Raw genomic sequence first — 14,335 nt, 5'->3', positions numbered from 1 at the left:
ACATTTCAAATAATAAGCGGATCATGGGTCACCAAATCCAGATATCTTTTAAACGGGTTATAACATATCATTTATTTATGAAACTCTTTCATCATCAAATCCTAAATATATTATTAACTTTCTTACAATAAGGAAAATTAAAATTCAAAAAATAAATATTAAAAAACGAAAAATGTAAAACAATCATTCTCTCAAGTCATCAGATTGCTTTATTTGTAAATGAAGGTTTCTCACCCATTTGACCCGAATTCACGGGTAAAGGTCTCACCAAACCCAGATAGTTCTTTAACGGGTTATAACATCTCATTATATTAAAAATTAATCTCATAAAATATTTGATATGAAAATCCTATAAAATAGAGATATACTAAAAATTAATATCCTATTTTATTTTTAAAAAATATATTATTTATAATTAAGAAACAATTTTATGATAAAGAAAATAAACGGGTAATGAGTATCACCAAACCCAGATAGCTTTTAAACCGGATTATAACATATTATTTATTTGTGAAACCATTTTATTATCAAACCTTAAGTATATTAATTATTAACTACTTACAATAAATAAAATTAAATTCAAAATATACATGTATAATATTAAAAATGAATAATGTAAAACAATCCCCGTAATACGGGGGGATAAAATCTAGTATATTGATATGTACAAAAACAAAATGAACCAACAGATTTTCGCAAGTATTTCAAACATGATCCCTACACTTATGATTTATGATAATCATGAACAACTGATTGGCAGAAGCTAGAAATTAAATGCTAACTAACACCTCCCAATACGCCCCTAATATGGCTATACGGGAGGTTATACGGGGCCCTATGCCCCGTAGAGGACTATGCGGGGCTTATAAGGGACTCTATATGCCCCGAATAGCCCTATACAAGACATATTAATGGGTTTTTTTAGTAAATTTGGGTGGTTTCTCTGGATGTCTCCCAGCCTAAAATGGCCAAAAAGGTTCATAAATATATAATCTTAACTCACAAAAGACTCAACTCCATTTAGTTATAGATGACTACATTGCCTCTTTTCTTTGACCAACTTGATATGAGACAAGCCAAAAACAAAGATTTCAGTTTCACAACTAAAAATATGATAACTTTAGAAGTCAGTCATTTCCCATACCACTTTTCCTTTTATCACATCTCTTTATCTTTTAGTACATATATTATCTTTATACTCTTTCCTTTATTGTAGTTTATACATTAAAAAAAACACAACTAGAAGATGTGCACATAATTTTATGTATGTTTTGCGTGCACACAATTTTATGTATGTTTTAATAATAAAGTATGAAGACAAAACATACATAACATTGTGTGCACATCTTCTAGTTGTGTTTTTTTAATGTATAAACTACAATAAAGGAAAGAGTATAAAGATAATATGTGTACTAAAAGATAAAGAGATGTGATAAAGGAAAAGTGGTATGGGAAATTACTGACTTCTAGAGTTATCAGATTTTTAGTTGTGAAACTGAAATCTTTGTTCTTGGCTTGTCTCATATCAAGTTGGTCAAAGAAAAGAGGCAATGTAGTCATCTATAACTAAATAGAGTTGAGTCTTTTGTGAGTTAAGATTATATATTTATGAACCTTTTTGGCCATTTTAGGCTGGGGGACATCTAGAGAAACCACCCAAATTTACTAAAAAAACCCATTAATACGTCTTGTATAGGGCTATTCGGGGCATATAGGGTCCCTTATAAGCCCCGCATAGTCCTCTACGGGGCGTAGGGCCCCGTATAACCTCCCGTATAGCCATATTAGGGGCGTATTGGGAGGTGTTAGTTAGCATTTAATTTCTAGCTTCTGCCAATCAGTTGTTCATGATTATCATAAATCATAAGTGTAGGGATCATGTTTGAAATACTTGCGAAAACCTGTTGGTTCATTTTGTTTTAGTTGAATTGAAATTGAAGCCAATTGATTGGTTAATCTTTGAAATCGATTCAATTAATCATCAATTTGAAGCTTCAATCGATTAATTTTGAGTTATGGATGATGGATTTTTGACATTGAACGTTTAAAGCTAAAAACGTTTTAGCAGAACGTTTAAAGATTTAAAGCGTATTAATAGAACGTATTAGTTTTAAACCTTTAAACGTTCTGTTAATACGTTTTAAACCTTTAAACGTTCTATTGGTGATAAAAAAAACGTGATCCCTTGTATATAAGCTCAAACTGCTAAATAGAACGTATTAGCTCCTATGTAATGTAATGGTAAATATTGTTAACAAATTAATTAAACAATTACATTCAGGAAGATAATTGCAATTGTATTGTGTTGTTAAAACATAACTAACATATTGGGAAGAGAGGATGCGCAATGAGGATTGGTCCAGGAGCCGAAATCTAGGCAATTGAGACCAGTGACGGATTTAGAATTTTTTTTTATCTGGTTCGCTATTTTAAGATGCTCTAAATATATAAGAACGCGTATAAAAAAATTGGGTCGGGTTGACGATTCGGATTGGTTTAACGGTTCGGGTCAAGAAAGATTAATCATATAATAAAAAACGATATAATAACTAAAAAACATCATCATTAGAAACTAAAAAAACACGGGACTTAAAAACGATAATCTTTCGAAATAAAAAAAAAACTAACCTTATAGTTGTTCTTTACGAGTTTTCATCTTTTGAAAGCGTTGCATTACATCTTCGATCGAAACTTGTAGTAAAAACTCTCTTTCAATGTAGCAAATGCAAGAATCATTCATGTACCCGTCACCCATCCTATTACGTAGTTCCGTCTTCACATGCTTCATTGAAGAAAAACTTCTTTCAACACTAGCCGTTGCAACCGGTAGAACTAGTGACAATTTTATTAAACGATAAACCAACGGATAATCAATGTGTTTTCTTGTTTCCACCATCATTTTTGCAAGATCACTTACCCCTTTAAGATTGTCAAACCTCGAATCTTCTTTCACATTAGCAATGTAGTGGCCAAGTTCAAACATGAGTTTGTCTCTTTCATCAAAACTAAAATCATACGGATACATCTCGGCCAACTTTAGCAAGTTTAGCTTATGAAAGGGGCGAAAATCACGACACGGGCTCAAAGAACTCATAAACGTAAGCAAATCCGTGGTTACCTCATTAAAACGATTTCCAAGCTCTTGAATTTGCATATCGAGAACCGTATTGAAATTATTAACCACATAATGGTGACGATTAGTGATGTTTGTTTTTCTTCTTCGGTTTTTTGGGTCAACATACTCATCTTCCATGTTAACAACTTCAATCTCATATTTGTCACAAAAAGATGTAACATCTTTTAAAAGAGAGTCAAAACCTTCAAGTCGATAGTTTTCAAGAGCTTTTTTGGTTGATCTAACCAGCTCAACTGCATTCATGATGTCTTGATCCTTTCTCTGAAGAGCTTGAGACAATGTGTTTGTAACTCCCAAGATGTACTTCATCAAATGTAGATAAAATACAAAATTAAAAGATTTTATGTATACATGAAGGCCATGTGCTTGACTTTTCTGAGCACGTATCTCTCCCCAATTTTCTATGTACTCGAGCACATCAATAACGGCAGGATATAAAGCAAGCAAACGCAAAAGAGTTTTTTCATGAGAACTCCAACGTGTATCTCCAGCTCTCGCAAGTGACAATTCTTGACTTTTTCCACGCCCTGTTTCAATTTCCGGATTCAAATGTAATCTCTCTCTTTGACTTTCTCTAATCAAATCTACTCGTTTGCAAGAAGCACCAACAACATTCGTTAAATCCGACACTTCATCAAAAAACTTATAGATGTCATGATGCTTTGTCGCAAGAGCCACAACAACAAGTTGTAGTTGATGAGCAAAACAATGAATAAAATATGCCGAAGAATTTTCTTTCAAAATCAAAGCTTTCAATCCATTAAACTCACCGGACATGTTGCTTGCACCGTCATATCCTTGGCCTCTAACCTTCCGCAAACTCAAGTTGTAACGAGCAAATAAATCATCAATTGCAGATTTAAGAGACGACGCGGTTGTTTCCTTGACATGGACAAGGCCAATGAATCGTTCTTTTACAATTCCAAATTGATCAACGTATCTTAAAACCACGGCCATTTGTTCCTTTTTAGAAATATCTCTCGATTCGTCAACCAATATTGCAAAAACATCATCACCAAGTTCATTGAATATCTTTTTTAATACTTCTTGTGCAAAACAATTGCAAATCTCTTTTTGGATGGATGGAGCGATCATTTGGCATCTCCCCGGAGCGTTACTTAATATAACCTTAGCAATATCTTCATTTATTTCTCCCAACAATTTCAAAAACTCTATAAAATGTCCTCTATAGAGTGAACTTTCAGATTCATCATCACCACGAAAAGGTAATCCACCATTCAACAAACCTTTTGCAAGTCTAACTGAGGTACTCAAACGGAGTCTATAGTCCCTTTTTTGTTTATTAGTTTGTTTGTCAAAGACAACATGTATGGATTGTTCTTGTTTAAGTAAGTCCTCACCTTTTTTACGTGCTTTGTTGTGAAGGCTTCTAATACCACCAACATGTGAGGATATTCTATCAGAATGGCTCCAATTACCAAATCCATCGGTCACAAACGCATCTTTTTGACCAGTTTCTGGAAACAAATAACAAAACAAGCAATATGCTTTATCCGTTTTAACACTATACTCCAACCAATTTTCATGTGTCTTAAACCACTCGGGACGAAATTTTCTTAAGCAACCACTAAAATCTCGTTGCGGGAAATTATGCCCAATAGGTTGACATGGCCCTCTTAGCAAATATGTTCTTCTAATTTCATCTTTTTGATTAGGATGATATGATGAAATCGGCTTTCGATCTGAAGGATCCCATGGAAGATCATCCAATTCGACTCTTGCCAGATTATTACTACTAGATGGTGAAGGGTCTCGTGGCCTTCTCGATAAAAAACGGTCCATAATCTATCAAATTTAAGTTCTGTAAAAGCAAAAATAAAATTCAAAGCCCTAAAAAACTAACATCTTTTTTGAACACTCAATCATCAAAAGTCTCATTCTAACGAACTACAAAAGGGGCGGGATTCGGGAACGCACCTGAACGCGGAGGCCGGACTGCCGGAGGGTATCGGACTATCGGTGAGACGGCGACGGCGAGTTTCTGGTGTGACTGTGTGACTGTGAGTGTCGGAGTCGTCACCGTCGGCGAACGCGGAGGCCGGAGGATGTGTATTGTGGATTTAGGGTTTTTAATTTGTGGGAGCTACAGATGGAATTGGAGATTTGGAGGTGGTCGGCGTCTGTCTGTGTGACTGTGAGGTGGTCGGCGTCTCGGCGAGTTTCTTTCTCTACGGTAGAGGTGGACAGACAGACAGTGAGGGAAATTGGGGGTGTTTAGGGTTTTTAAGAAAGGTTTATAAGGGTAATAGAGCACAAAAGAAAAAGGCAAAAAAAAATAAGGTTGTGTCTTGTGTGAGACTCGAACCCGGGTCTGCACTCAAACACAATGCACGCCTTGCCACTAAGCCAGTATATGTTTTATGTATATATTTGAAACGAATTATATATATGGTTCAGCCCAGAAACACATGGTTCGCTAAAAAAGTCGCTATTAAATGCTCCACTACGGTTCGAAAAACACCTGGTTCGCTTGACCCGGTACTCACATGAATAAATCCGTCCCTGATTGAGACGCCACCTAGAATAACCAAGGGCAGGATATGGTAATAGCCTTTGTGGCGATAAAGATGGTGGAAATTGATTCTTCTTATACGTTTTTTATAAAACGTTCTGTTTTATTTACAGGTAACGAACATTTTTAGGGTTAGATAATTAACTCAATTAGTTTGATATCGATCGGCAAATTAGTTTAATACTGATCGACGTTTGAATTATATTGATATGGATGGACGCTCGATGAATCAATTGATGAATTAGATCATAAAATTAAATTTAAGTTATTTACAATTATGCCACCGCATGAAATTGAAATCGACGTTCAAAAAGCTCGCGTACCTAATGTACGATAACCGATTATTCTACGTTAACCTTCCCATATATATATATATATAATTTAACTAATGAAGATAAATAACAGGTTCGGCTTATATGAACATTGGTATTGCGTCATAAAATGTAAAGAAAACATGACTTGTTTTCTTAGTTTACCATGTGCAATGATTCGTTCATCCGTTGCCCACTTCGTTCAGATTCTAGCAGCTCAGGAAATAATGATGACATGCAAACAAGCTCCTAAATGAAAGATTGCCACTCTTCTCAATTACTTTTAGCCATGTTCATAATCAATTACTAATTTCATACCCGAACTATATTACCTAACCATTAATTCTAGATTTTAAAACCATAAACCATTAACCAAACTATGAATCTCAAATATCAAAATTAAAACCAACACTTATTTACTTTGATTCAAACAATTCAATAGATCTAAACAATATATTAATAAAACTCTCACATATTATAACTTTAATCATCTTAATTACTAGGAATGAACAAATGGTATCGGGTAACAGTACACCATATGCTTTAATTACTACTTTTTAAAGTTTTGAGATTGATACGGATTAGCATGGTACCGATATTTTAACAAATTCGGTTCAATACCATACTACTCATTTAGAGCATTACATAACCGATACTATATAAACAACGTCCCAACCCTTGGACGCTTCTTCAAGATTCAATACTCATCACCGAAGCCACTTCTTCTGCGGCTGTACTAACTTACTACACACGAAAGGTAATCAATCAACCAATCAATCACTCAATCCATCATCTAATCTCACCAATCAGCTTTTGTTTCAATCGACCTAGGGTTTTATAACTTACTGTAGATTTTGCTAGCTTCTGAAGCACCATTATTCCAATGTTTCTAGGGTTTCAATTAGCCTGAATACATTAGCATTGAACGCATGTATGTTTAATTTCAATATACTCCGGTTAATATGTATGATGAATCGGATAGGTATACGTTTTAGTTTGTTTCAGTTTATTGATGTATTGCTATGCTTGTGTTATGTAGAGTTAATTAAGAGCTGAGCTCATGGATTCTTCAGATACCGAGCTTTTTCCGGCAATTCAGGTTCGGCGATTCCGATTCTATCTTATATCTGTTTTGTTTTGAATAGTTTGTTGTCCACTGGCACTGATTTATGGTTATGAACTTTGAGCAAGCTATTAGTTGAGTTTTTTTGTGCTTTCTATCAGTTTTGTATTTTGAATTCTTATGTGTGTGTATGTTTAAGAAAACGGATGTGATAGGAAATCAATCGGTAACGGATGTGAAACGTGTAGAGTTTGAAATTAAGTGGTAGAAATGGATAGGCTACATGTCGGTAGAGATACATCATACATGTACACCACACGATACGCGTTTAGGGTACAGAAATCACCAGCTGAATTTGGGATTAGATTCTAAAGAACACTGTTTATTACGCCACGATAGAATACAGCAATGGAAAATTAACTTTACTCAAAATCCATTGAGAAAATTAATATAAACTTTTTCATCATAAACATCACCTATTCATGCATTAATTCGGATGATACATAAAGAGAAGAAATATAAACTGACCACTAACTATTTCTTAGTCTTTAGGGGAAATAAAAGTACGTGGGAAACAAGCAAAAAACTAATAATTAATTAAAAGTTGCATGTGAATTAATATAAACAAAGAAACTAAGGCAATCACTTGGGGTTGCATGCATAATGATTCAAGATGCTGCTGAAATAACTGGTCACGGTGGGTCTTCGGGTTCAGGTACGGGTAAAAGTGTGATCCAATTAACTCGTTTAATAAACCGAACCTAATGCATATCAGGCTGTTTATCTGTAGATAGGTGGAACCATTTACACTGGAATTTAGGATTTGATAATAGCTTTAGATGACTATACAGTGTTCATTTGTATTGTTATGTATTGTGCAGGATGTTCTGCTCGAGTTTCGTGCTGGTAAAATGCATATGGAAGGGAAACGTGTTGTTGCTGATCCGCGTAAAGGGCTTGTTCGCATTGGAAGAGTATGATCAATCAATTATATGTTTTATTTCTAGAGTGTTCTTTTTATGCGTTGGTTATTTCATACACTTTTGTTTAATAGATTGTAGATTTGCTTAAGTTTATATATTGAAGTGTTGAGTTTTTACAGGGGGAGGAGGGGCTAGTTCATATTAAGTGGCTTGATCGAACTAACAACACTATCGAAGATGTATCCTAGTTTCTACTATATGCATCATTGTTCTCTTAGCTTGAAAGTTAATCTTTTAACATTATCTCAATATGATTGCTTGTAAAGTAAATATCTAATCCAATTTCATGTTATAAGTTCTGGTTTTCCTTAACACTGTTTAAACATAGGATCAAATTGTTTTCCCAGAAGAGGCAGTTTTTGAGAAGGTATCTTTTATTCCTTTTTGTTTGAGCCTTCTATTTGTATTTCTGATTCTTTTGTGCATATTCGAATCATCTTGTATCTTTTGTTCAAATTAGGTTGGTCAAGCTTCTGGAAGGGTTTATTTGTTGAAGTTTCAGACAGATGACCGGAAGTGCTTCTTCTGGATGCAGGTTAGCAATAGCATACTTGATCTTGATGTCATTATGTGGCTTTAAGTTGTTAGGCTGACCTATATTGCTTAAATTTGTTTCAGGAGCCCAAAGCTGACGGTGATGAAGAATTGTGCAAGTCGGTCAACCTGTACCTCAATCAACCGATAGGTATTTTATATTCTTAGCGTTTTGTTGAGATAGATTATTGGTATTAACGTTGATTTGCTCATATTATTGAATTTACTGATCATCATACTGTTAGTAGTGCATATGTTTATTCTTAGTGAGGTCATAATTTAGTGTACAAGGGTATAGAGAGAACTTTTGAAGGCAGTACTTAAAACGTATTCATTAATCATTAGTAATCAAAGATCTGTTCATTCCAAAGAACACAAGTTTTTTTTAGTTGGCTGTTTTAGAAAATAATTATGCATTACACATTTGATTACTGTTTATTTAGTTAATTAGGTTATTTACTTGAATGACCATGATTTTTTTGAAGTAGTCTTTTATCTAAAGTTCCAGATTTAGGTTACCTTATTTGTATTAATTCTTGGCATATGGTTCTTAATAAGTCATGCCTTGTTATCATATACTAGCATAATGCAAAACTGTATGAAAATCTATCCTACCAACATATCTAATGTTTGCACTTTGATGTGGCAGATTTCCCTGCTGAAGAAGATGACACCCTTGGTGAAGATATTTCATCACGGTATGTGGATATACTGAAGCTTATTTTTGTTGCCTGCCAAAGCTCAGGACTTTTAGCTGTTACATGAATAAACTAAAAATCGTGGGCTTTATTTCTTTAAACCTCATAAATATTACCTAAATTCGAAATGATATTGGTGTAGGCTTGTTCTATGTAAGAGCATCGACTTTTTTAGTTTGTAGGGTCTATTTCTTAGTTCAAATCTGAAATCTCAAAACATAGTCCAAGTAGATGTTCACATCTAGAGGAGTAAAATTAATGGCATTCATGGGGTTTTTGTTACCGAGGAATTAAATGCAGTGGAAACGGATCAGAGTTGCAAAGAGGGTTTAAATGCGCTCTTTGGTAATCAATCATTAATTTCAGTAATTGTAAATCTTATTGATGGACAACTATATCAAATGTTTGTTTTGTAAAATAAACAACATTTGAAATAACAAGCTAATTAGTGGCAATTCAGACGCTATTTGATTGTAGGTTTTTGAACTCTCAAGCATAGTTGTCAATAGCGCCCGTAGCGCCTGCTATAGCGAGTAGCGTAGCGGCTGCTTAGCGCCAAGTGGTCTGTAGCGACATAATAACGTCAAAGTAACTGCATTATATATATATTTTTTTTCAATTTTATTAGCTATTTTGATGGTATGCATTGATTATATTAGCTATTTTGGTGGGTATTTATTAATTATAATCGCTATTTTGGTGGATTGCTTCAATGTAAAACATTTAAAAAAATTTCTAATACCTTATTGCTAAACATCAAATAGCACCTGTTATTTCATTGCTATTGCTACGTAGCGTATAGCCGTATAGGTAGGTTGTCGCTATTGACAACTATGCTCTCCGGACTAAATATTTGCTTCTTGATTTTATTTATTCTCTCTTGTTTCACTCCTATAAATGCTTTTGAAACTTAGAAGGTACTTTTCTTCTTGAAAAAGATTGATATGTACAGTCTCAATTAATCTGAATCCTTAATTTTCGTAATACTTGTATTTATTGAGAAACTTGTTGCTGTAAATATGAAATGTTTATCTTTCAGTTGAATATGGTAAAAATCTGTGAGATTACTTTACATCTCTCTCTTTGATGTTAATCTTGTTGAAATATGACTTCCATATCATCAAATGTGTTTGTGAAACACTTGCCAGCTTTCGCTACCACTGACCTTGCTCTTCAATTCTTTTTTTTTAATTACTTTTAAGTATCATAATAACTTTACTTTGTGTTGCTTTTACTATAATGTAATGGCTTGTGAGGGGAAGATGTGATCATAATATGTGCAGATGTGCCATCATGCAGTATGGCAGTAGGCTCTTTGTTTGTAGTTTTCTTGAAAGGTTCATGGAACTTTATCAAACTAATACATTAATACAGAAATCCCCACTAAAAACTGATTTACCTCTTTTGCCTACTGAAACGTTCTATGGTGCACATAGCCACATTTACGTGTATTCCACGCATGCTAAAAGAGAAGTCATCTTTTTTAAAATACATATATTAGTTCACTGCGTGCATGACTTCTAGGCTTCTTGACTTCTTCAATGTTCAGTGGGATATAGAATACCGTTTAACAAACCTGAAATTTGGATTGGGTGCCGGCCATTGGGATTGTTATGGGTAAAATTGTAAATTGGTTTTATGATTTGAGTATTCTGAATCAAACGTGTGTTTGTATGTATATACATATTCTTTAGTATTTTGAATTAAATGAAAAACAGAACTGAGGCCGTGTTTGTATGTATATACTAAAATCTCAACATGATTTGTTTACAGGGCTGGAAATTTGGTTGGATCAAATACAGGCGCAGAAGTAATTAGTGACGTGTCCTCTTCAGGACCAGTGAAATTGGCAGATCTTCAAAGAATCTTAAGTAATATTGGACCCTCAGGTATGTCATATAATTGTGTTAATTGGATTTTTTTTATTTCAACTTTTTTGTTGGTAATCATTTTGATATGATGATATCTTATTGGAACAATGTTCAGGAGAGGCAGCAGATCCTGATGGAGGTATGCTCATGTGATATATATATCCCAGTTTTAGCATTGATTATAATTCTTACAAAATGATTTTAATATCTTTTTTTGGTTAGAAAATGTGAGTATAACTGATTTTGCTTCAATTCTGATTTAGTTATTGTGAACTTTTGTTTGTAGGTTTAGGATTGGGTGATATATTGAAGCCTGAACTCTTATTACCAGTGATGGACACATTATCACTCGAGAATGTAGCATCCCATTTACCTGAGGTAAGATGAATGCTGCTTTAGAGGATGAAAAAAGGTATTCGTAGATCAACCTGGCTCGCTCGTTTCACCCGTAATAAAAAATGACCTTGTCCTGCAGGGTGAATGGACACCAGAGGAAATAATGGAGTTGCTGCAGAGTCCTCCTTTTCGCCAACAAGTTGATTCTTTCACTTATGTAAGTATCCGCGTAGGTCATCTCTTTGTTGACTTTGGTGTTGACCCGGTTAAATGTAAGCACTTTGGTCTTTGTAGGTTCTCAAGACTGGTCAAATAGATCTTACTCAATTTGGAGTTGACCCAAGTAAATGTAAGCACTAAGCACCACAAATTTTCATTTACTCAATTTGGAGTTGAAAGTTGAAACTCTTTTTTGTTTATTTCTTTTGTCAGTGCGTAGCGTGTTGAATATAACTAATAACTAATATTTTGTTTACAGACAAGTTCACAGTCCTATCTTTTCTCGAGGCTCTTGAAGATTCGGTTGCCAAAGCATCCAATTCCGAGGATCCAATGCAAGATGATTCAAGATCTCAGACTTGTAATCAAACTGATCGAATGGATGAAGATCAATAGTAGGGAGGCGTTTCACAAAATTTGATTCAGCTGTTTGTTTATGTTTTTATTGAGAAGTTAAATTACTGATTTGTGGATACTGCAAGTGTTCTTTTGGATTGAAGTCTTTTCATGTACACAAAATCTAGTCAAATTCAGTTATTTTGCTTTCTAATATTGGGTGCGGCTGCACCTTGCAAGAAATCCTTCGTTTATGTCGGTCCCCCTTTGTATCGCATATATCGCATTCTAAGAAATGAATAGAAGTAACATAGGGGGTTGTGCTAAAGTGCTTCAAAGGTCTGATAGGGAACAAAAACCACACGAATACATCATGTGCCTCAATGGCAGTGTAAATGCGCTCAACAAAACATAGAACTCTAGCATCTAACACGTGCAATTGACACATTATTGTTTGGGCTAATTCCGTTAAAATAACAAAATCAAGACGATGATTTAGGAGTCGTTGAGTTACGTCTTGTTAGTTTGTCACGTCTTGTAAGGCAAGCTTTCACAGGCTTTTAAGAAAGTTGAAAACACGGCGTCTCTTGATTCTTCCTATAAGTTCGTTCGACATGCTTAACCATGCTTGCTATATGTGTGTGCGCATTTATGTGGTGGTGATGATGATGATGAAATTAAATTCAGGATATTGATGAGAGGGGACCAAGAAGGAGCCCTTACCTTTTTCTTGTATCAACTTGATAGCACCCAAATTATCATAATATATAAACAACAAACATACATCACCTCAATCAAGCAAAGTGCTAGTTTTTTAATATCAAAATCTCATAAATAATTACAAGAAGTACAAGTCCAAAATTTTTCTGTAGTATAAAGCATAAACTAGAGTCCAAGGTGTGAACTAGCAATCAAAATGACAAAATCTATCCCTAAAACAATTTAAAAATAGACATATTGCTTTGAAAAAACTTACCAAACACCTAAACAATATCAAAGATAATATAAACATGAAAAACAAGATTACACCTCCACCAGTGTTCCTATTGATTTATTGTTATATATATATGATGCCAATTATCCCCTAATCATTATACTTTTATACATACGAACAAAATAAACTTTTATTGTCAAATATAATATTATATAACGATCCCACAAGATGCAAACCCTAATGGGTTAATATAGGAAAGGTTAACGTCCAAATGAAATTAACGTGCTAATTGTAAGAATCAAGTAGGATAATTATATATACAAGTAGTGTAATTATGTAATTACATCGTAGAGTAATTATAATTACTCTACGATGTAATTACATAATTACACTACTTGTATATATAATTATCCTACTTGATTCTTACAATTAGCACGTTAATTTCATTTGTATTTAATCTAAAAACCCTACTTATCATATACCCTTGTGTTCGTAAAATAAATTATATTATAACAACACAAGGTAGCAAAGAATCCATAAGATAGTGAAAATGTAAAATACATATCAGGACCAATTTCTTAGCTCATGCTATGTTCATATTACGGCTTGGTCCATAGGTGTGGGAAATTATGGTTTCATGCTTGTTGTGCGACAACCCATAACACATTGAGACGCTAACAGGCATGAAAGAATACTAATTTCTCATACGAGCAGTCAAGTCATATTTGGTTTCCCACCCACCGTTTCGTACAATAGTCATTGTTACAAATTTATTATATTGCTTTTCATTTATTGTTGTCCTATTTGTATGCCTAACTGTCAGATCGACGTAGGTTTAAATAACGATATAATGATAGATTAGGTTAGAGCCCGCGAAATATAATAAAAATAAAAAAATTATTATATGTAATACGTAAATTCAATTGTTTCAAATAATAATTTTTATTTATAACTTTTTTTATTAAGTTTTTGATATATTATGCACTATAATTTTAAGTTGAAAACAAAACCTTGATGTTTGATTTATTTCAAATAAAACATTCATATCGATATTGCTATAAATATTGTGTGTATAAAAATGATATTTATAACAAAATGTTGTCATAGATTTAAAAACTAAATTTACAAATACTAAGGTTTTGTAGTAAAAGAAAATAAATAAAAATATATTAAAATAAAGAGAGAAACAATGAACAATCTTGAATGGTTGTGTTAAAGAGATATGAGAAGACAATGCAATACTGTGAATTATGAAAATGTTAACAATTAAATATAATTTTGGTTTTATACTTGAAGAGAAATCACATTTATATATGTTAAGTCAAAAAGTCAAACACAATTACTATTTTAGTGGAGTTGGTAAACACATTTGGTTTGAAAC

General features: G+C 33.5%; 2 protein-coding genes across 2 annotated transcripts; one reads left to right on the top strand and one right to left on the bottom strand.

Annotated features, from left to right (window-relative positions):
* Positions 1–2,629: 2,629 nt before the first annotated feature.
* Positions 2,630–4,939, bottom strand: LOC143630907 (uncharacterized). Its single transcript, XM_077099795.1, has one exon. The coding sequence runs from the start codon at positions 4,937–4,939 to the stop codon at positions 2,630–2,632; it is 2,310 nt and encodes a 769-aa protein (XP_076955910.1).
* A 2,040-nt stretch (positions 4,940–6,979) lies between these two features.
* Positions 6,980–12,249, top strand: LOC143630846 (26S proteasome regulatory subunit RPN13-like). The gene is made up of 13 exons (XM_077099747.1): positions 6,980–7,079; positions 7,925–8,017; positions 8,146–8,205; positions 8,355–8,393; positions 8,487–8,561; positions 8,645–8,711; positions 9,210–9,258; positions 11,032–11,147; positions 11,245–11,268; positions 11,416–11,507; positions 11,605–11,682; positions 11,760–11,814; positions 11,944–12,249. Exons 1-13 carry the CDS (start codon positions 7,041–7,043, stop codon positions 12,078–12,080), a joined length of 924 nt encoding a protein of 307 aa, XP_076955862.1. The 5' UTR covers positions 6,980–7,040; the 3' UTR covers positions 12,081–12,249.
* Positions 12,250–14,335: the final 2,086 nt, after the last annotated feature.

Source organism: Bidens hawaiensis, unplaced genomic scaffold (assembly GCF_021521415.1).
Source record: "Bidens hawaiensis isolate Kalapana, Puna unplaced genomic scaffold, B.hawaiensis_p1.1 tig00005851_1, whole genome shotgun sequence".
NCBI classification, from domain to species: Eukaryota; Viridiplantae; Streptophyta; class Magnoliopsida; order Asterales; family Asteraceae; genus Bidens; species Bidens hawaiensis.
This window is presented reverse-complemented; position numbering and strand designations above follow the sequence as displayed.

Bases quoted from the DNA above. Each gene is read 5' to 3' on its own strand.
- LOC143630907 (XM_077099795.1), bottom strand. From the start codon at position 4,939: ATGGACCGTTTTTTATCGAGAAGGCCACGAGACCCTTCACCATCTAGT.
- LOC143630846 (XM_077099747.1), top strand. From the start codon at position 7,041: ATGGATTCTTCAGATACCGAGCTTTTTCCGGCAATTCAG. The intron at 11,148-11,244 runs GTATGTCATATA...AACAATGTTCAG, and splicing joins AAGTAATATTGGACCCTCAG to GAGAGGCAGCAGATCCTGAT. The intron at 11,269-11,415 runs GTATGCTCATGT...TTTTGTTTGTAG, and splicing joins GGCAGCAGATCCTGATGGAG to GTTTAGGATTGGGTGATATA.